At 40.0% G+C, this 22,357-nt stretch overlaps 1 protein-coding gene across 13 annotated transcripts; it reads right to left on the bottom strand.

The window, feature by feature from the left end:
- Positions 1–321: 321 nt before the first annotated feature.
- LOC128027795 (lysine-specific demethylase 3B) lies at positions 322–21,446 on the bottom strand. 13 transcript variants are annotated; one of them, XM_052615679.1, is made up of 26 exons: positions 20,985–21,446; positions 19,647–19,799; positions 19,330–19,443; positions 19,116–19,221; positions 18,552–18,676; positions 18,353–18,421; positions 17,978–18,151; positions 17,468–17,881; positions 15,460–16,663; positions 14,305–14,509; positions 14,005–14,219; positions 13,457–13,609; positions 13,234–13,338; positions 13,024–13,151; positions 12,681–12,930; positions 11,138–11,385; positions 10,539–10,811; positions 10,287–10,458; positions 10,070–10,160; positions 9,029–9,159; positions 8,818–8,937; positions 8,034–8,057; positions 3,237–3,376; positions 2,859–3,035; positions 1,409–1,543; positions 322–1,266 (listed from the first exon to the last, which is right to left on the bottom strand). In XM_052615679.1, the coding sequence occupies exons 1-26, from the start codon at positions 21,135–21,137 to the stop codon at positions 1,186–1,188; spliced, it is 5,160 nt and encodes a 1,719-aa protein (XP_052471639.1). In that variant the 5' UTR covers positions 21,138–21,446; the 3' UTR covers positions 322–1,185. The 13 variants fall into 13 exon arrangements, with proteins under 13 accessions (XP_052471639.1, XP_052471642.1, XP_052471636.1 ...); XM_052615682.1 differs by having other exon boundaries at positions 13,234–13,335; positions 20,985–21,425; XM_052615676.1 differs by having other exon boundaries at positions 13,234–13,368; positions 20,985–21,417.
- Between the last annotated feature and the right edge of the window lie 911 nt (positions 21,447–22,357).

The raw sequence follows: 22,357 nt of genomic DNA, 5'->3' as shown, positions 1-22,357 counted from the left end.
AATGTTATGTAGAGGTGAAACTACAATTACGTATAAACGCTTTAATAAATATATTGTAAACTCAAAAGGCTAAAAGTAGTTTAGCCTTGATTGAGTTTGAGGTCCCTTTGACTTACGGTCTCTGACGCCAAGAAACTTTTAGGGCAGAAAAAAATTAATTGCATAACAGTATGATTAGTAGTTTTACAACGGTTTTAAAGTAGCTAAATTTTGTAACTACGTTTAATGGACTAGTGTGTGTTTTTTTTTCACTCAAAAGTTATTTCAATAAACTCACTGATTATAGCCCAAGTTCCCCTTTTGGGAAATAAACAGACAATATTTAAAAAGCTTTAGTTTATTGCAGTGTCATCCATGAACCACAAAATGTCTTATAAAATAAAATAGTAAGCATTAAACAAATAGATAGCTAAGAAATTAATTGTCATTTCAAAACAAACAGGGCCAAATCGTTTCTTGTAAACCTTTATTTTGAGAGAGAGAGAAAAAAAATCATATGCACTGCTAAGATCAATATATATATTGGTACATATTTATGACCAGTAGTTCAGCAGAACTGGAGTAGCTGATTCTTGAATGACGTTCCTCAAAGCCAGTCGAACACTTGCTGTCAGTGAAATATTACCTTAATGGTGTATTACAAAAAAAAGCAAAGAACATGTTTTCCATCAACAAAACAAAACAAAAACGGAACATAAAACAAAAACTAAACAAAACTTTGGTCTAGTTCCCTTCCATGCTCTTATCCACCCCTCCTGAAAAAGTTGGCGGGAATCTTTTAATCAATTTAATTACTGTTGACGATACTGTACTCCTTTTCTGAAGAGCAGAAAATGTATGTTCTCTAAGAAGGAAACCCAGTGCTCAATGTTTTTCACAGAAGTCATAAAGAAACCTTGGTGAAGGCCTTTTAAAAGATTCATGTCAGCTTATAATCACCAGCTCTCTGAACAGTCCGACAAATTTTAAATGCTGAGAAAAAGAACAGACTTTTTAAATACAGAGAAATGGATTGTAAAACTAAACAATGCTCTTGTAACACTGATGAAGCAGCATCTTCATCCTACCAAAACGCAGAGACGTTCCATTATAAACAGCTTGTTTGGCAAGCACACTGGCCTCATCCAAACCCAAATCTCACCCACCCCAAGACCCAATCTCTCGGTGACTTCACCATCAGTACAACTAAGAGCGGCCTAGTTTAGGCTCATGGGCTTTTAATGTTCCCACAGCATCCTTCACGGCATGGTAGATGATGTTCTTTACCTTTAAACAACAGAAATAACACACAGTCAGAATCAAAAGAGTTTGGCAAGCATTTAGCTTACCAGAAAATGTTGATATACTGCTTTTGTGCTCAACAGAAGAGAGCCATATCAGGTTTAAACAGAACAACGAATAGAAATACCTGTAGCTTGTCCTCATGGTTAGTGTGAGTGGTGGACAGGTGCCGGAACTCCTGCGTCAGTCTAAAACAGTGCTTCACATGCTCGGGAGAAACAAAGTCCTCTGCGACCTTGATACAGCTGTACAAGTTGTGCACCTGGGAAAACCAAGATGATATAGTTGTCGTCACATAAGGGAGCACTGCCTTTCCAAATGTCTGCACAATTGCAAATGTGATATTGATTTTATTCAACAGTTAATAATATGAGTTACATTTGAAACAGATTAGTTTTCATACTTTACAGTGATGGCACCGGTATGCACCGAACCGAATAAGAACACAGATTTTGGTGCCTCTTAAATGCAGGAGCGATCGATTTAAATATTTGTCCTTGTTCTCTAAATTGTGCACAAGAAGCATGGGCGTCGCTAGGATTTTTAAGCGGGGCTATAGCCTTTAGCTCTATAAACTGTACGCAAATTCGTGATCGCCTCAGAGTCAGTCCGCTTAAATTTCATATGAAAACGGCGGCAGACCTGTCTCCTCCTCGTCTTTCAGTATACTCTTCAATAAGCAGAGCACGGCGGAACAGCGCGAGAAACAGAGGATACAAGGTGTGTGTTTATCGATAGATTGTTATAATATCTGTATCTGTGCAGTTCTGTCATAAATTCAGTTACAAAAGGTCCGAGGGAGCAATCGGTTTCTCATCTACTGTAAAGTTTTTTACTCATCACACCACAGCTAGTTTCCTCCAGCGACAATCGAGCCATTAACACATATGAACGCATACTTTATACTTAATCTAATTACTTTATACATACACTACTGTGCAAAAGTCTTAGTCTTAGGCAGTCTGTTGTAAGACTGCTTGTGCATTCAACTATCTCAATAGATTATTATTAAAATTAATGCCAAAATTAATGTTTGGAAATGTAAACTGATATTTCCTATTTGAGTCAGTCATTATTAAAAATTTCTTCTGTGAAAAACTGAATTCTAAGCTCAATAGGAAGCCAATGCAAACTAATCAAAACTGGAGTGATACTTTCTCTCTTTTTGGTCCCTGTTAAAAGTTTTAGCTCACACAATCAGTCAAAGACGGGAGAGATATATTGTCATCTGGTTTCATTGGAAGATAAAGCTGTATATCATCTGATAAAGATGGTATGAGATCTGATACTTACAAAAAAATCATAGCTAGAGGAGGAAGATAATGTGAGAACAAAATAGGGCCTAACACGGAACCCTGGGTTACCCCACAATGCAATGGTGCTTGAATAAGTGTTTTGGAATGAATTTAAAAATCTTTGGTCAGCTGTCCATGACAGGACTAAACCAGTCAAGTAACCAAAACAAAAACACACTCAGCTAAATATCGTCCAATTATTGTTATAGATGTGTGTCAATATTGCACACCCCTAATGTCAAGTACGGAACTCTGATGGTGGACATCCTCTCAATAACTAACCTGATGTGGCGCACCAGCTGGGATGAACACAGCATCTCCCAAAAACTGCACAATGGACCAGCCCTGGACCCCGTACTCCTCATACAGCCGGCGACGCAGCGTCTGATCCAGGTACCAGCTCTGGTCGTGGATTGGATCATGGTCTGGTGGGTTCTCTTGACCTTGTTCCTCTCCAACCTGCATTAAATAGATGAAATGAACTTCAGATATGCATACCGTATTAAAACAGAAAGCAGAGAACACTCTCCAAATCTGAAATCTAAAAAGTTGTCATCATTTAGTTATCCTCAAAAAGGCATATATATGTGTTTGGAACCACATGAGTGTCTTTATCTTTGGATAAACTATTACTTTAAAAGCAATATCCTTCAACGTCACCTTTCGCAGAAGCTCACGGATCTTCTCTGCATCTTTGGCGGCGTAGATGTGCCAGAGAGCTCCAGGTTTCTCCTTTGCCTCATAGACTCTTCTCTTAGTCACTTCATCCACATCTCCCTCTTCAATGGTCTGCATCACCTCTGCAGTAATTACAGGTCAGTCAGTAAACATACAAACAATTATAACTTGTGTAAAAGTTTTATAATTTCCATAAAACTGTGAACTAGAGCTGAACTATTGATATTGACTGTTAAAGCCTCATTTGTTTCTACACAGGGTCTCTAAGCATTAGTCGGGGAACTACACTATGACCATCAAAACAGAAAGTAGCTATTTAAGATTTCAAAGTTTAGGGCTGTCAGAATGAAACTTGTTTAACATTTATTTATGCAATGCTGTTAACTCTATCAATTTACCTGACAGTATAGTAGTTTAATTCTAATATTTTCAACCACATGCCCTTTCTCTCTGCCCTTCTGAAGATGCCAGCAAACCCAAATACACAACTTGACTGACAAGCAGAAATCATTTATAGTTTTTAAACACGTTCTGCCAGGCTGACTCTATTCTTGCTGTTTAGGACTGTCACAGACACAGATCTATATTTTATGACATGGCATTGCAAGAAATAATTATTTATAGGACATTTTAAGCCGAGTTTCCATCGCTGGAACTTTACCCAGGAACTAGGGACTTTGTGCCGGTATGTTTCCACAGCAGGAGCCAGGATCTAACTAAAGCTTAGGGTAAAAAACCACCAAGCATTAACGCAGCATTAGTTACTCACTCATGTGCAAAACACTTTTAAAGGGTTAGTTCACCCAAAAATGAAAATTAGGCTGCATTTTACTCACCTCCGAGACATCCTCTTTTTTTCAGACAAATCCAGTCTGAGTTATATTAAAAATTGTCTTTGCTCTTTCAAGCTGCATTCCTTCAGTCCAAAAGTCGTGAAACAAAAAGCACCCTTCCATAGTGTCTCACATGACTCCGGGGAATGAACAAAGTTCTCCTGTAGCAAATCGATGCGTTTTTGTAAGAAAAACATCTATATTCAAAACATAATAAATTTAATCTTGCTTGCACCAACAGTTGTACACAGACGAAGCTCCGGGAGCATGACGTATGGAGGTCAGCCGTGTGCATGTCTCGTGAAAACCAACGTTTGGATCCAAAGAAGCAAAGTTTCTTTACTTTTGCCAAGGAAATCCAGCCTCCTCTTGGCTTATATAGAAATCCTCCAACATTCTTCTTTAAAAATCCTCTTTTTGTACCAATTAGTGACGGTTGTTTTGTTTTGATCTCTCCACTGCGTTTCCGTGTGTGTCACTTCTGAGCGGCGCATGCGCAATTCTGACATCTTACGTCATTCCCCCGAAACTGCTTCGGTGTACAACAGTGAGCGCAAGCTAGATTAAAGTGATTATTACATTTTGAATATGGATATTTTTCTTACAAAAAATCATGAGACCTTTGTTCACCCCCCGGAGCCTTTTTTGTGGAAGGGCACTTCTTATTTAACGTCTTTTGGACTGAAGGAATGCAACGCCCATTGAGAGCCATGAAACAGCTTGAAAGATCAAAGACTATTTTTTTTATACACAGAATGGATTCATCTGAAAGAAAATCATATACACCTAGGATGCCTCGGGGGTGAGTAAAACACAGCCTTATTTTCATTTTTGGGTGAACTAACCCTTTAAACGTAAAAGAGAGCAAAGAGAAAATTACACTATTAAGTCCACACAATGTGGGAAAACGTTACATTCATTTTGGCAGATTACACAAATATTTCACAAGGTGTGGCATTATCAAACTACTACTAATAACACAAATAATGTTTTAACTTTTTGTCTTAAGAAAAAACGTAATTACAAGAAATTTGAGATTAACTGCAATAACATATTTTGATCTACTGACAGCCCTACTAATCAAGCAAGCAAACGGAGCAAAGAGGCTGGAATGAGGGGGGGGGAGGATCAATCCTGCAGGGTCTGCTCAGGAGTTGTATAAATAATATACATAAAAAAATATATACTAATCATTCACAAACCGCTCCAGTATCCCAACACTTTTTAGTAAAAAAAATAAATAAATTTTTTAAAATTCAGATTCCCAGAAATAAAAAGGTGACTAATTCAAATTCATGGATTATTTTTCTTCTTAAAAAAGAAAAAAGGAATGACAGAATGTGAAGGTCCTTCACCAACCACTGAAGAGCATGAAAATAAAATACAGCTATCCTATAGTGGATAAGAACTATTTAAAGAGGTCATAGTGTTACCCTAATGCTAAAATGTTCCAAATGTTCAACTAATCTGTCTGATCGTGATTCATTTATGAACTAGATTAACCAGTTAAATGAAAACAACTAGCTCAACAGAGTGATCCGTTCAGTCCAGTTGCAACGGTTATCAAGTAATAGCTCACTGGAGGGGGTCTGGGCCTGTTCCTAAGACAAAGACTTTCATACAGCTTCAGAAGACTTGGAAAATAGCTCATAAAGGCTCGCCATCAGCAAATGTTGGGCAATCATTGAATATCAATCAGCCCAGTTTCTGCAGTGTGTTCTGCACCTTTAGCACTTTAGCTGCCACTATCTGCAGCTTTTTGACCAATTGAGCGGGTTAAATCATTGGCGGAGCCCATCAGTGAGAGAAATCCTTGTTCAGCTTAGTAAATCAGTGCAAAAGTTGGTCAAAAAGGCATAAACCGAACACACTATTTATTCTTAATCCTCATCTCATCTGTGATGATTTTCATTGATTCTGTCTGATGAGAAAGCGTAATGTAAAAATGTTACAGAAAACTGGTGTGCTTTGTTTACAGTCGGTGTTTCTCGATGTCAAGGAAGGATCCTCGGAAGCCAGTTTTTCGAGGATGCTACGTCATTGACATCCGTCAAAGGACTGTTCCAATGTCGAGGATCCTCAGAATTTCAACCAAGGACTGAGTCCTTCATTCAAAGTATATCCCATACACAGGAAAGGATGCATATGTGTATCCTTCGCGCTCTCAAATCACCCACAATCCTATGCGTGCATCTTTGCTATCTAGTTAAAAAATGTCAAACGTTAGCGTAGTCGGAGCGATGGCGGTTTTTATTTACGTTACCAAACATTTGTTATAACTGTAGTAAATATAAGTAAAGTTTGACATTTAAATGCCAGTACAAATTACTACCGTACTGATATTGTAAATTATACAAATACAAATGGTTAACTGAACCGGACCTGTCATTTAACAATTGGTTGCGTCATCGGCATTTCTTTTATAAATAACTAGTTAAGTTGTCCAAAGTAATTTAATGATACCATTCAAAGCGTTATTCAAATGGACATTTTCACTGACGTAATGACGCAATTACGTGCACTTGCTAGCCTGTCCCATTTACCTGTTCTCAGTATGCTAAAGAGGAGTCTCACCTAGCCTCTGAAGGAAGTGACTTGGAAGGATCAGTCCTACCGAGGAAGTATCTTTGACATTGAGAAACGCCTAGTATGTATATGCAGAGTATTAGCTCTTCCAGTTTCCCCTTTTGTATGATGAATACAGACTACTGCCACCTGCTGGCATGGAGAGCTTTTTTTTTATCAAGCAACCAAAGAACATGCATGCTAATTGGTTGTTGGCTGTAAGATTTGCAATGTGTTCTGACTCAACTTTTTGGCCCTGATGCAAGCAACACCACATTCGGCTTTCCTCAGCACTAGTTCTTTGATGTCAGTTTGCTGAGTTTGGCCTTTGTGTAGGGATACACCAAACCAACACCAAAGAACTAGCGCTGAGGAAAGCCGACTGTGGAGTTGCCTTGCATTGCCTGCAAGGGGGCCAAAAAAGTTGTACTAGAACACTGGACAGACTACTGGCGATGACCAACTAGTGAACAAGCTCTGCACTTGCAGGAGAGAACATAACTGTCCCTTATCAGCAGATGGCAGTAGTCTATATTTGGGATTCAAACAGGGAAACCATTAGAACTAGAACTGTGGACATACAAAGCAATCATTGCTTGCTTTTACCATCGCTCACACCAGCCGCGCTCATTACTGGTGGATTCATGTAGCCTTGTTCAGTGAAGTTATAAATGGCATTGGCATTGTCAGCCCATCTTGTGGATAAAGAGAGAAAGGAGAGGATAGAATGACAACAAGTGTCTGTGCATTCCCTCTTTACTCTGCCATTGGTTTGCTTTAGTCCATTCTGTTTTTTTGTTTTTATTTTATTCTTGTGCGTTCATTCGCTAAGCTGAAAAGCCATTCAGAGATCTCCTTTTTGCCACTGAGCTCCGCCGTCAGCCCAACATGCATTGGGTTGCATTTTATAATGAACCATCTTTTGTGTTCCAAAGATAAACAAGAAGAATTTGGGTTTAAAACAACATGAGGATGAGTTAAATGAATTTTCATTTGTATGTTTAGATTTTTGAAAGTTACAATCCATATAGTCCATTATGCAACTTCTATTTGAAAAGAACCAAAGAAATTGTGATTTATTATATGACCCCTTTAAAAAAAAAAATAAGCTAACGCAATTGTCAAAAGTTCTGAAGGGGCTGAAGATGTAACAAAAAAAATCAAAACACTATGGTCACTATGTTTTGGTGTCCTGGGAAAACAAACTCTGAATGGAGTTTACAAATTGGTGTTTTATAATGAACCATCAAACATAAATACATAATTTAATGTAAAGAGTAGCAAGAGATGGGTTAAAACAATAGGAGTGAAGAACAAGAGAGAGCGAGAAAAGTGGGAGGGCATGCCTGAGGTGAGACAAATGAAAAAAAAATGCACAGACCTTTGCATCCAGCGAAATCGGCTTCTGTGAATGAGAAATGGTGCCACAATCAAAAGTAGTAAGACCCCAAGAACACAGGCACTTTAACTATAGGGTGCCATGTTGGCCTCTAAGAATTACCTCTTAAGGGAGGCTTGCAATTATTCGACACTTATTTAACTTTGTAACACAAAGTTAGGGGTCAGAATACTTTTGCAAGGCACTGTTTTTTGTTCTATTTTAATTCCAGTTTACTATCCAAAGATTTTGTCTATGGGTGGAATCTGTTTCTTTCAGACTTTAAGTAATTAGCTTATACTTGAAGGAATAGCTCACCCAAAAATGTCATCATTTACTTTCCATCATGGTAATCCAGAAACCCATGAGGGTGAGTAAATGATGACAGAACGTTGGCGTGAACTATGTCTTTAAGCACAGGAAGTTTGAAAAATCTGAAAGCTTGTGACACTTTGAATTTAACTTTCTTTTACTAACTTTAAGCCAATATAAACAATAAAACATGTCAAACTAAATTTTGTACATTTAAATTTAGTTAGTTTGTTCTTTAAAGAAAAACTGATTGCAAAATTACTCAAATTGCACCCAAAAATTTTTTTTGCATCATTATACAGCACAGGGGTTTTTTAGTGTTGAAAACTACAAGTTTATACATTATAATGAACAAAAGACAACTGCAGCAATATCAATGAACAGAAACAATAGCTTAATTAGAATAGCTACAAAAATAACCAAGAATACACATACACAAACCCTCAACACACATAAGCAAAAGCTTAATGCTTACTGATTTCATGGTCACTGTCTCCTTCTGGGATGCCCACATACACCATTACGTTGACTGCATCAGATACGTCCAGATGCAGGTTAGTGGTGCCAACCTTCCTGTCTTCTGTGGAGATCAGACCTGGGAGGAACACAGCAAAGGGCAGAGGTTAAAGAGCTGTCAGTGTTTTCCTCATAAGCAGCGGCGAGGATGTTTCATGTGGATCCCTTACCGTAGGCATTGTACATTTTAGGACCCAGATCTGGCCGTACGAAGAAGTTTGGAAGACGAGAGGCCAAGTTGAGCCGGCCATCTCTCTTTGTGTACTCTGGCAGAGGAAGGTTCACCATGAGATCATCAAACCTGCAAACACGGGGACATCAGTAATCTAATTCATAATAATTTCAACACACTGGATGCTTCCAAGCCAAGATCCCATAACTAGTGGTTGACCGATATATTGCCAAGGCTGAAATATAGACCAATATTTAAATGATCAGTATCGGCCAATTATTTAATTTTTTTTCTGTTTGGTCGACACGTCAGAAGTGGAAACTTTTAACTTGTCAGTGCACATAACTTTTATTTTGACAGCTCTGAGTGCACAGATCTCCCATTGTCCATCTCCATTAGTTAAAGGTCACTGTTTAACAGTTCTAATAAATTCTTACACATTTGCTTTCAAACTAAATTAGTTAAAAGTATCTGAAATGTATTATAGCATATGCTTGCCTATCATTAGTAATAAAAAGCCGCTAGCAAATATGCATTTCATTTAAACAAGTCTGAATATCTAATAAATAATTTCACTAACCTTGCTCTGCTTTGCTTGCTATTTCATATTCATTTCATATTCATCGTGTGATGTATGTAAAATGTTGGTATCGTGACAACACTAGCGCTAACTTGTTGAAGCCTACTATATTACAGACTGTAATCTTGTTGCAGCATTTCTTTGAGAAAAATACTATAATAGAATTCTATAAAGAAGACACATTTCAAGTTCTATTTTTCATATTTACTCATTTTCAGATCACAATTTAGTCAATATTATGCAAAATACATGTATATAAATGTAATATCAGCAATTGTTACATACATGTTTTTACTATCTTTAAAAGAAAAAGTGTAATATGATGTATATCGATATATATATTGGCTTTTTACCGCCCAGTGGCCACCATGCTCTTCAAGCCATCGGCATCAGGAATAAAAAAAATTCCTATCACGTGACCACCAGCTATGGCACCAAGTAACATGCCAGCAAACCTACCGAGTGGGCATCATATCTCTGAAATCTTCTCCAGGAGGCCAGTCTTTAAGTTTCAGTACCATAGGTTGGCCATCTCCACCCTGCAACCGCTCTAGAGAACAGAGGAGAAGATGTTTCATGGATTATGCTTTCATGGTCAGACAATTAAGGATGGTAATAATCAAATCAGCAATGAAAAGATCCAGGCTTGCACTGATGATAAAGTGTCTGTACTCACTGGAAATAACCTGGAAACCATCCCAGAAGTCTCTGACTTTGACATCAGAGATGATGGCGCAGTTCCTACAGTTGACCAGGTCCACATCCTGGTCTCCAAACTCCTTGCTAAAGGACTCTGGTTTCCATAAGTGTTCCTTCAGCTTCTTGTGTATGCCTGAGACCAGCACAGGCTAAACAAGAAAAAGCAATTAGCCTCAGCAGAACGTAATCCATCAAATAAACGCGCATCCATTTGATCTTCTCCGCTCACCTGTCCTTGTTTCCAGCACTCTCTGAAGATCTTCCAGTTGTTGCTGTTGCTGGGGTCCTGCAGGCAGAGCAGTCGGCCATCGCACAGCCAGGAGTGGGAAGTGTGAGGGTCTAATACACTGAGACCCATCAAGCCCTCTCTGCGAGGAACGGCCCCCGACTCGCCGCCTTCTGCTGCCCCTGATGACCGGCGACTCTCTGCCTTCTTCGTCTCCACCACTGATGCAATGATATGATCCAAGAAGTTAGGAAGTCCTCCCTTCATTTTATCAGCCTGCTTAGGAGAGAAAGAAAAACATATATTAAAATAAAATTGTAAAAAATATTACGAACATTTATTTTTGTCTCAACAACAACATTTGCATGACTGTTCAAAGTAAAAAATATATTGAATACAATTTAGTTCGATATAGTTATTTTTACTAATGCTTTAAAAAAAATACATTAATATCAAGTAATCTCTATTTTTAATAATGTAGTTGTAGTGATACTTTTTTCATAAATTAGTTCTATCATTCATAACAAATCTGTCATTGGTACACAAACCAATGACATATGAATTAAAAACAAGCATCAAAATGTAAAGATAAGGTTACGTACGCCGGCAGTGGAGAACACTGAAGGGAAGGGAACACCTCCCTCGGTGGGACCTTGCGGGAGCTTTCCGGGGCCAGAGTTCAGTAGATCTCGGAGACTAGTGCCCTCTGCTTTAGGTTGGGAAGGGCCAGCGCCCAGCAGCAGACTGTTGAAGAGCTTGGGACTAGCCCCTGAGGGTTTGGAAAGGGTGCCGAAGGAGTCCAGACCAAATGGAGTACGAGAGTCTCGACCCATCACGGAGCGCAGAGACTCTGAGATAAAACCAGAGGAAGAGCCTGAGCACATTGTGTCTGCAAAGATTTACCAACTTTAAGATTTACCAGCAAATGTTTTATAAGAGGCTTTCACACAGGAGGAACCTTTTCATAGCTCCAAGAACTACAGGCAGTAGTTCCCGCTTTCTGTCGTGTTCGCGCCGCAGGAACTCGGAACAGTTTTAGTTCTAAGATCTAATGTTTGGAGGAACTAGATTAGCTCCTTCTTCAGAGTAGGTTCAGTTCTATAGGAATTATCAGTAAATTGAGCATTTACATTCCATCTCAGTTATCACCAAACCTACAACACACTACAAAAACACCTCCATTCGTAAATGCGACATTTGTAAATGCCGCACATAAATAGTTTCTTAGTGGCAAGCCACGATAATAAACAGTCTACAAACATGAATAGCCTCTTCGTTGATGTTCAGATGGTTTCCACTTTCAAATTAAGTTTACCAATAGCCAAAATCAGTGAGTATTAGGACAGTATTGTTCATCCTTTGTGTGTTAGCTTCTACATAAACTTATGTGTATATATGTTGTATAAATTAGCATTACAAAACAGTTAATGAAGCCATTTACAGGCATAGTTCGATGTTAGATCATGTTAACTAACGCATTAACCGTTGTTAACTAATTAAGTTGTTAATGTGAAGAGATGCATTAGTATATTTGCAAGTTAACATTAACAAAGATTGTCAATGTGTTGTTCATTGTTAGTTCATGTTAACTAATGCATTAACTAGCGTTAACTAATACAGTGCAAAATAGTGCAAAAAGTAAAAAAAAAATTAAATTAAAAAGGAGAGTTAAAGCATATATTTTATTTAAGCTTTTAACTAATATTAGTTTCTTTAAATATCTTTGGAATGCATTGTCCTTTTTACCTGATTTATGAATGTTTTTCTTCAATTATTAAATATCTTTTTTATGCATTCCATGTAGAGAATTTTTGTTTACTACTATAAAATTGGTTTTGACATTGGTTTTTTTTTGGTTTCACTGAAGAACTTTGCAATTAATGTAATATTTGTTTTACTTGTAAAGGCATTTCAAGGCATTTCTTCTGAATGAATGTTATTTATTATTATTAAAGTGTCAAATAAAGAACAAAAAAAATTCTAAATATAATAAACATCTCTTCTTAAATGCACAAAATAATATATATAACAGTATATGATCATTTTGGTCAAATGTAAATTCAAAGCAGTTGAGAACCGCTGTTATATAAAGCACTTCCACATGCGCCATCCACTAACTGTAAACCGCTCTACACCGAGTCTCACCTTTGGGCTCCTTTTGTGTGGCCAGGTCAGCCAGCCAGTGAAGGGCCGAGGAACTGCCCTTGCCATCTTTAGCAGCTGGTGTCGGGGCAGGAGCAGGGCTAGAAGTGCTGCTGTTTGTCCCACTGGTGCCTGACGTTGTGTCAGCGCTGCCCGCCTCTTCAACAGGCTCTGTTTTGACTACAGCACCCGCTGCCGGGTCCCCGTTCGGACGGGTTGTGGCTCCATTCCCCACACTGTTAGCTGCACCCGACTGCACCAGACACGAGACAAACGATGAGAACAGATCGAACAGCATTATAGATGGAATTCTACTTTCAGTTGTAATGTTTTGGAGATATCTTGCCTGTGAAAGGCCGTTTGGAGCACTGGGCCGCACCAAGGGTTTGTTATGTCGACTAGTGCAGGGGCAGTTCGCTTTGATCCCCCATTTACCTCTGGCTGCGTGTACCATGTCACCTATGCTGTATAAGGCTGAAGGCACACAAGGAGACAATTAAACTGAGCTCCAGTTGCTGTGATTTCACATGTTTTTAACAGGAATAAATGCACTAACCCGTGCCAGGTATAATTTGAGTGGGCATGAGGTTCTGTGGTTCGTGTGGCTGGCCTTTAGCACACTTCAGCCATGAGAACACCTCTTCTTCAGGACTCTCGTCTACTGAAAGAGCAGAAGTGAGTCCGAGACATGCTGTAATGGACAAACGCGACAGTTTACCTTTATCAATCATATTGATACTTTTAATGATATTTCATGAATGTGGCAGATCCTTATCTACCTTCAGGTGGCCTGTTCTTGCGTAGCCGGTAGCAGTCGAGACAAACGCCGAAGCCGCATTTGCGACACACCCAGTGGATGTTGAACAGCGTCGTCTCACACACGTCGCACATCTCTCTCACTCCCCTCACAGCTCGCTTCCATGCCACTTTTTCTGCAAATTCACAGGGCATTATCAGATGTTATGCAAGTCACTAGCTCTTCTTTTAGTATTTTAGCGCACATTTATAATGCAAAACAAATGTTTAAAAAAAAACTGACTTACAGTCAGTTGCGACTTATTTATCAAAATTTATTTGACATGAACCAAGAGAAATTAACCAAGAGAAAACATTACAGACTACAGCCACCAGAGGGCGCTCTATGCTGCTCAGAGCTCCTGTAGCCTACCACTGAATGTTTTTTTTTCTCGTCATGACTATTTTTGGACTGATGCGACTTATGCTCAGGTGCGTCTAAAAAAAAACTGTATGTGATACTTTCTTATACTTTATTCAGATTATATATGATTTTCTGTGAACCGGCTTTAATAAACAAGCAGTCACTTACGATGGGGCTCTATCATCATCATGGCCTCTTTCTCTGACATGACCAGTTGGCAAAACTGGTCACCCACGTTTGCTAAAATATATTTGGACGTGTCCAGGTCAAGTCCTTCCTGTGCTGTGAGGGAGGGGAGCCACAGGCCCATCGCCATGCTGTCACTCTGCTGCGGGCTCAGAAAGCCCTCCACGCGAAGGACTCCCTTCTTAGTGAAAGCCAGCCTGTTACAATAAACCAAGATGTCAGTCTCACACCCTAGCCAGGAGTTCAGCTGGTCTCACCAGTATTCGTCTGAATCATAACCACCTGCGGAAGTGGAAGAATCGGCAAGCCACGTTTGGGTCATCATCATCCGAGTCCTCGCGGGATTTCCTGTAGCGCTCCAGACGGCACTCGCGGCATTTGTGCAGGTGGGGCGCCACGTTAATGCAGGAGCCGTCTTGTAGAAAGGACTCTCCGGACTGCTTCAAGCGCCGAACCTTATTCTGGTCCTTCAACACGGACTGTCCCACTTGATAAATCACACATGAACACGAAATCAGATGACCGAGAGCATCTATCAATTCATCTACTCTTTATAATCGTGCTCTCACAAACTTTCACAGTACAGGTTTAGATTGACATGACGGCGAGTACTAGGGCTGCACAATTAATTGAAATTAAATTGCGAAGGCAATAAATCGTGATTAGGCAGAATCTGCGATTGTCATGCGTTTTTTCAGTGAAGCACAGTTCTGTGATCAGTAGTAAATGTCCATCCAAAGGCTAGAGGGCGCTCTCCAGCTAAAAAGCCAAATAACCCCCGAAGAAGAAATCCAGGAAATCCATCGCTGTAGCTAAATAAACAGATTAAACTGCTTTCTTTGATTCAACATGACTAATAAACACACGACTGAGGCAATATATGGTTTATCAGAGTTATTATTATTTTAGTTTTCATCATAATAAAGTATATCTATAATGAAATGCTAATCGACGTAGCCATTATCACTGCTTAGAATACAATGAAATATTGTGTGACTTAATTATTCAGTTTAAGAAGCCATATCATCTCACAGAAGGATTTATTTTAAACACTCAACTGACGTTATGACGTGAATTTGGAGTAAAACGTAGTATTTTCACATGCTGCATTTACTACAAAAAAAAACGTAGTTCACTGAGAAGAACAGCTGTCATTATAGCAAACGATTTCATAATCATACGATTTTATCGTCTGGAAATATGAACGTGATTTTGCATAGCTTGTCAGAGAACTACGGCTCTGTGTGGTAAATACTGCTCCACCTGAAAGCAGCTGATGAAGATTTACTGCGAATCACAGAACTGGCTTTACTGAATAAATGCGCAAAACAATCGTGATTAATCGCGTTCAATTAATCATGCAGCCCTAGTGAGTACTAACTCATTCAGCTGAACTAACTCATGAAGTACACAGCATGCGGTAGTCAAAGATGTTACCTTTGAAAGGTTTGCTCCGTGGCCGGCTCTTAGCCACAGGCTGGGCCTTGCTCTTATCCTCAGTGCCTGAGGAAACCCCAGGTTTCTGGCTCTGGCCGGAGTTGTCCTCCCCCTCGCTCAAATCAGACAGGTCACTGTTGCTACTGGACTCTGAATCTCTTTTGGTGGACTGACTGCGTTCCTCCAAAGCAAACTTGGTTTGGTCAAAAGGCATAGCCACATCTTGGCCTTCGGTGCTGAGGCGGGTTCCCGGGCTGCCATCTGAACCCTCTTTGCTTGGTTTGGACATTTGTTGTCCATCCTGGGCAACCGAAGTGAATGACGGAGTGGTCGTGAGGGCAGGAGCAGGGAACTGGGGGGCTAAGATTCCCTTAGGAGGTTCTGCCATGGTGAAGAGATTTGGTTTGGCATCACCACCAGGAGGATCTTGACTAAGTGGACCAGAGCTGCCTGAAGGAGAGACAGCAGACGCGGACAGCGCAGACTTCGGGGCTGACAATGCACTAAAAGGGCTGTGTGAAACAGCTCCGCCATATGCAAGAAATGGATTTGTTTCCTTCGTGGCCAGTAGGAAAAGGTTCTCATGAGTTTCCGAAACCTTGTTGCTAGCCAGCAGACCAAAACCGCTGCCTGGATTTGAGCTGTTAACATTTCTGGCACTTCCAAGTCCGCTGGTTCCTAATCCCAAAGAGGGATTCAGAGGCTCTGCAGAGCTCGCAGCTTGACCTGTGGCTGGGGGAAAAGCCTCCCCCACCGCTCCGAAAGGCTTGTTCATTATGATCCCATTGCCTGCAGGCTTGATATCAGGCACTTTTGGCAGCTCTTTCATTGGTGCCAGGCCACTAGCAGCTGCTGAACCAAACAGTCCAGTGGATGTAGAAGCTGCAACCACCTTTTTGAAACCCTCGGAGGGAGCGGCAGGCTTGAACAGGTTGGGCGGCTCCTTGTTCAGGCACTCGGACAAGGACGTGAAGGCCTTTGACTGGCCTTGTGTGATGCTCTGGTTCTGAGACATGATTTGGAAGAACAGGTTCTGTGAGGGATCAGAGCCCTGCCTCTGAGACTCCTTCGCAGCTCCAAAAGGAAAGCCAAAAGGCTTGTCCTCCTGGGAAGAACCATTGGCCTGTGTGGGAACTTCTCCAAACACTGGCTCACTTGACTGTTTACCAAATCCTGAAGCAGCTAGAGCAGGGGTCTTGGGGGTCTGAAATACAAATAAGCCAAATAAATGCCAGATAAAGAGTAGTCAGTGTGTCTACAAAGAGAAAAGGGAAACCAATTAAAACCAATGTTGTCATTATTAACTAAAACTATAACAAATTGTTTTGGTAACTAAAATAAATCTTTAATCCGATAAAATATCAAAATGCCTTGGCAAATAAAAATGCCTATGCAACTAACTGAAGAAAAAAAAGTTGAACTACTAAAATTACTAATACTGAAATGAAAATAATTAATAAAAGAAAATAAATAAAATAAATATGAAATAATAAAAAGACAAAAAAAAGTTTAAAATGTCAAAAACCACAAAACAAAATTACAAAAACAAATAAAAATGCTAAATTGAAATAATAATAAAAAAAATCATTAAAAATTAACCAAAAAATGGTCTTTATCAGAAATGGTTAATATTGATGTTTCATGTAAAGGTTTGGCAGACAAAATCATATTTAAATTATTATTATCATCCAAGACTTTGATTTGGCTTTTTAATTATTTTTTTAATGTTATTTAAAAAACATTAAGCCAAACTATGTAATAATGTTTCTATTATTATTATTATTATTATTATTAAGAATTCATCTACTTTGAGGATATATTCTGATATCTTTTTATTTTATTTTTTAACTTTTTTGCACCCAAAGACATTAAAAACAAGAATCAATGTAATGTAACAAATGTATCACAGAAGCTGTGTTTCCATTTGCATTCATAAATTCCATTTTATTTAATGTATTTTTGAATAAATGAACAGATCCGAAGTAAAATACAAGCATCAATGTCCTACCTGGCTTGCTTCTGGAGCAGATCCCCATTTACTGGGCTTTTTGTTTGCTTCTACAGGAGTAGACAGAGTCACACTTGAAGCGTTGTCTTGGGAAGGTGATGAAATGGTCACAGGACCCGGAGACACCAGGGCAGCTGTTTTAGGATACCCTGAAAGGACACCTTCCTCCTCCCTCTCGGCTGCCGGGAGTGTGGGAGAGGATTTCGGGGCAGGGGCTCCGGGCACCAAGCTGGGCATTTGACCCAAAGAAGGAAAAGTGTTAGAAAAGGGCGACGGTGCAGGCTTCAATGGAGGTGGTGTTGGAGTGGACGCAGGAAGCACCGCTGATACTGAAGAGGATATCCTTTCTTGGTTTGGGACAAAACTGCCATTCTCCTTGACAAAACCTGTGCTCCTTATGTGGGAGTGCTCCTGCTGAGAGGAATTGCTGTTGTTAGAGGAGTCTGGACTACAGGTGCTCGTCACCCTCCCACCTACGCCACCCTCTCCCGGCATCTCTACACATGTTACCATAGCCTCAGCGTCCGTGTTAGAGCCACTGCCATTCTGGCTGTCAGAGGCGCCCTCTCCGGCTCCTTTGAAACGTTTCAGAGTAATGTCTTCATCTCCTTCAGATGCTGTCCGGCGCCGCCGACCGCCCTCACCTTTCCCACCATCGCCCTCCTTCTTGCGTCGATCTGGGCTCTAGAAAGAGATACGGCAGCATTTAGATTACTAAATTAATAAACAAGCTATAAAATGACTAACAAGCCTCTATTAACACTCACGTATACATTTATATCATTAAGTTTTGTTTAATTATTTGAATTAAAAATGGTTGTAGTGGAACAGAAAATCATCTAGTGTTAAATTAGACCAGCTCTAATCGACAGAAACCCAACACACCTTCTCTGACTGCTCCACAGCAAGCATCACGTGAATAACCCGGGGATCGACGACTTGTGTCTCTTCACCCTGAAACAAACCAAGATTGACAGACGAATCACACACACAAGTGTCAGCTTTTATCATCTGTAGCCTACGAATCAGACAATGGTAGCACTGATTCGATTCTAACAGACAGTGTCCGGCCTTCCACACAGACCTGGTCCATGATAATCTCCATAATGTGAGAAACTAGATCGTGCTGAGATACGAGTCCCAAGGCCCAGGGCTCCCCAAACTCAGGCTGGTACACCTGCACTCTCTGACCCCGAATAGTGCACGATCCTGTCCAACAGAGAAAAGAAGAGCAGTTAAATACAAAAAATTCACTTTAACAGAAAACGAAAGCAGAAAACCTCTATTGTATCTTGCCATAGACCAAATACAGTTTGGTTTGGTCTTCTGCTTTCATTGTGTTCATATGTTTGACCCACATATTTTTGTAATTGACTACTACTCCTGAAGTTAATTTACTCACCCCTCAAGCTATACAAGATGTAGGAAGATAATGTTGTAAATAATGTTCAGTTTCTTGCAGTTTCAGCTAAAAAAAAAATCTTGGATGGCTTGAGGGTGAGTAGATAAACAGCAATTGTTGATTTTTGGGTGAGCTATTCCTTTAATATCTTGTACGACTTCCTTTGAGGCTTTGCACAGGTAAGTTTACTAAAGCACATTAGAGTTTCCAGAGTTAAGAGTTTATTTATAGTTAATTGCGACTGACCTTTCCGCAGGATCTCCTGCAACTCCGAGTCACTGTGCCAGCGGCTGATGGCCGCTTGAAGCGCCGGCTGCTCTTGTAGCAGAGAGTGTCCGAAATCTTTTTCAGTCTGAAGAAAGAAAAAAAATCTATTTCTATTTCATCTATTTCTACTTGAACTTTTAACAGTGCAAAAGTTCTGCACATGCAAAATGACCGCAATGCAGATCTTACGAACCTCAAAAGTGTGCAGTGTGCTTCCGTTAGGGAGAAATGCCAAGGTTCTTGCGCCAAAGAACTCCACAGGAACCAGGGATCCCAAACCCACACGGTCAACCAGAGGTTTAAACATCTAAAGATTGAGCCGAAAAATAAATGGTTTTCAGGAAACAAGAATTGGATGCACAAACGAGTGAATAAAGACCAGAAAAGACCACATCTTCACTCTTCACAAGAGGTCCAAATGCTTTCTGAAACACTTTTTCCTAATCTAACCATTACTACAACAAAAAAAAACCATGGGAGAAGTGAGGCGCAGTGTGCATCTGTACTCACCAAGGCTGGCCACTGAGGCGCAGAGGAGAGCGACGGATCGCTGCAGCTGGCCCAGACGATGGCACTCTCCATGAGAACGGCTCGCACCTCGTCCCCGTACACCTGCACCCATGAGCGCTGCCGCCAAGGGCTGTCGTCAAACTCCACAAACACCTACAATGAACACAGACGGATGCACAGACGTGAAACGCTGCTCTCTACAAGCACACTTCAAACTTTTCTGCTGCAAATGATTATTACGGTGATTTGTCTTATATTCCCAAACAGCCCCATCATAAGCCTCAGGTACCCCCCTACATCAGCACCAAACCTGAAAAATGCTTATTTCACCTCAGATTCCTACAATGCTTTTAATACTACTAAAATATCGATTATAATAATGCAGTGAGCAAAACAGACTCGGCAAGCTTTCTCTCAAAAATCAAGAAGCATTTTTAAAAAACAGTTTTTATAACTGCATTAGGTTCGATTAACTAAGGGAAAAAACAGGACTCTGTGGAAGTTAAAAATACAAGTACATATACATTATCATTCAATAGTTTCTGTTCAGCAAGATCTTAATGTTTTGAAAGAAGTCTCTCGTGATCACCAAAGCTATATTTATTTGATCAAAATATATGAATATACATATATTAGACTAACACAAGACACATGCTGCATAAATACTAAATGCTTGCAGCATATTTCATTAGTTTTGAACACACTGACCATCAAAATTAACTTAGCGTAATTCAATCCATGAATAATAATCACCAACAAACAAAATCAGTTTCCAAAACTAAAAGTTGATTAATGACGTTGGCCTGCGTGAATATAATACCAACGCATATTTTCTATTTCATTAAATCTGAACAGCAATAAACCCTATAAATAAGCTCTTATTCCGTCCATCATATCAAATGAACATTTCTTCACAAGCAACACGTAATTTCCCAAACATTTCGCTTTGTATTTACAGTCGGTTTGTGTAATCGACTTGATGCATCTATTGTGTGGGACGGTTTTTAATCACAATGTCTCCTTTACTAAGTCTACTACAGTTTTAAACTAGTTGCTCCCTAACTAGAAAGCATCCGTGACCCCAAACACAGTCTCTGTAGGCGGCTCTCCAGATTTCACTCAGTCCATATCTGCAGCTAACGTTAGCTACTTAGCTAACTAGCCCTCAAACACGCATTAAATGCACATCTACGCATCTCTTCTTCATTTCAGACGCAACCTGGAGTCACATCTTACTGTTTTACACACTCCAACTGACGAATGCTTCCGTGTTTATTCGCACGGGCTGGTTGTGTTTAATGTTTTGACGGTGTGTTGTTGTTGTTGTGTGGGTCTCACCTCCGTCCCGGGGCTTGCCAGCCCGATCACACTGACCGCCCGCACGGTTCCGCGGATCCAGTCCGCCTGCTCCACCGCCCCTTCCGCCGCGGAGCCCCCGTCACCGAGCAGCAGCAGCAGCCGCTTCCCGATCAGACCGAGCGAGTCCCCCATATCACAACCACCATCAAGAGACCGACTTCCTCCGGAGCGCTGCTAAAACCCGCGATCAATCGTGCCTGAACTAAACCAGTGAATTACTAGAGCCACATATGAACGACTGCACGCTATGCATGTGGGATCTGCATCGGTCAACTGAGACGATTGAGAAGAGCTTCGCTGGGAAAGTGAGGTGTTATTGTTCAAGCTACAGCCCCTTGTCCTCATCCGCCATTTAGTTGTGCAGTAATCATCAAACGCAATGCTGCGGGACTGCGCTTCACTGGCTGCCCGGGAAACAGAGCAGCGCCTCCTGCTGGACACTGCGTGCGCCGTGCAGCGTGAACGCGCCGCTCTGGAGGTCCGTGGAACGACAAACTCTCGCGAGATTCACATGCGCTTATTTCGAGTCGCGCAGCCGCAGCAACAAGGTGAAGCATTCGCGTTGTAAACAAAATGATTATTATTATTTATGCATTTATGCATATTTTGAAAAAATGCTAAAAATAATATTAAAAGATTTAAATGTATAACCCGTGGCATATTAACTTTAATCAAAACCCTCAATTTGTAGATATTATCTATGCAACCTTACAAAATCCCCAACTTTTAGTAAAAGGTCTTATCTTTTTTGATAAGCGTTTTAATAATACTTTTATAAAGTACTCCTTAGTTACTTTTAATGTTGGATCAATCGTCCATGTAAATCAAAAAGTAACACTTCGTCTACTCTGGACAGTATAAATAGGCCTATGTTGTTTCTATAATTGTGTGTGTGTGTGTGTGTGTGTGTGTGTGTGTGTGTGTTATTTCTAAGGAAATAACATAAAATTATTTATAAATTTATCAATTTAAAAAAAAATCTAAACGTACAGTATTTCACTTAATTGATCATTAGCATTCTAACTAACATTAAAAGTGATGAATGTAATCTCTCTGAAATATAGTGATTTCACATCTAAGTAGCACCACCGGTCTAATGGCTTTGACTTAAATATTAATATTTAATTTTGGTCATACTATTTTAGATTAACCTACACAAAATATGGAAAGCAAACATCGATGGTTGATGCTGAACACTGACCCATGCATCCAAATACACAGTGTATACCTTCATCAGTTTGCATACATTGTTGTATCACCCGCAGCACTCATATACATATCTATAAATGGATTTGAAGAAGGTTTAATCAATTTTGTGTGAACACAAAGGGTTATTTAATTCATCTGATGTG

Source organism: Carassius gibelio, chromosome A14, assembly GCF_023724105.1.
Source record: "Carassius gibelio isolate Cgi1373 ecotype wild population from Czech Republic chromosome A14, carGib1.2-hapl.c, whole genome shotgun sequence".
Taxonomy (NCBI): Eukaryota; Metazoa; Chordata; class Actinopteri; order Cypriniformes; family Cyprinidae; genus Carassius; species Carassius gibelio.
This window is presented reverse-complemented; position numbering and strand designations above follow the sequence as displayed.

Excerpts from the sequence above, each read along its gene's own strand:
- LOC128027795 (XM_052615671.1), bottom strand. The coding sequence starts at position 21,137 with ATGGGGGACTCGCTCGGTCTGATCGGGAAGCGGCTGCTGCTGCTGCTC. Across the intron at positions 18,422-18,551 it reads TGGAGATTATCATGGACCAG|GGTGAAGAGACACAAGTCGT; the intron begins GTCTGTGTGGAA and ends GGTTTGTTTCAG. Across the intron at positions 12,931-13,023 it reads CTCCAAACGGCCTTTCACAG|TCGGGTGCAGCTAACAGTGT; the intron begins GCAAGATATCTC and ends TGTCTGGTGCAG.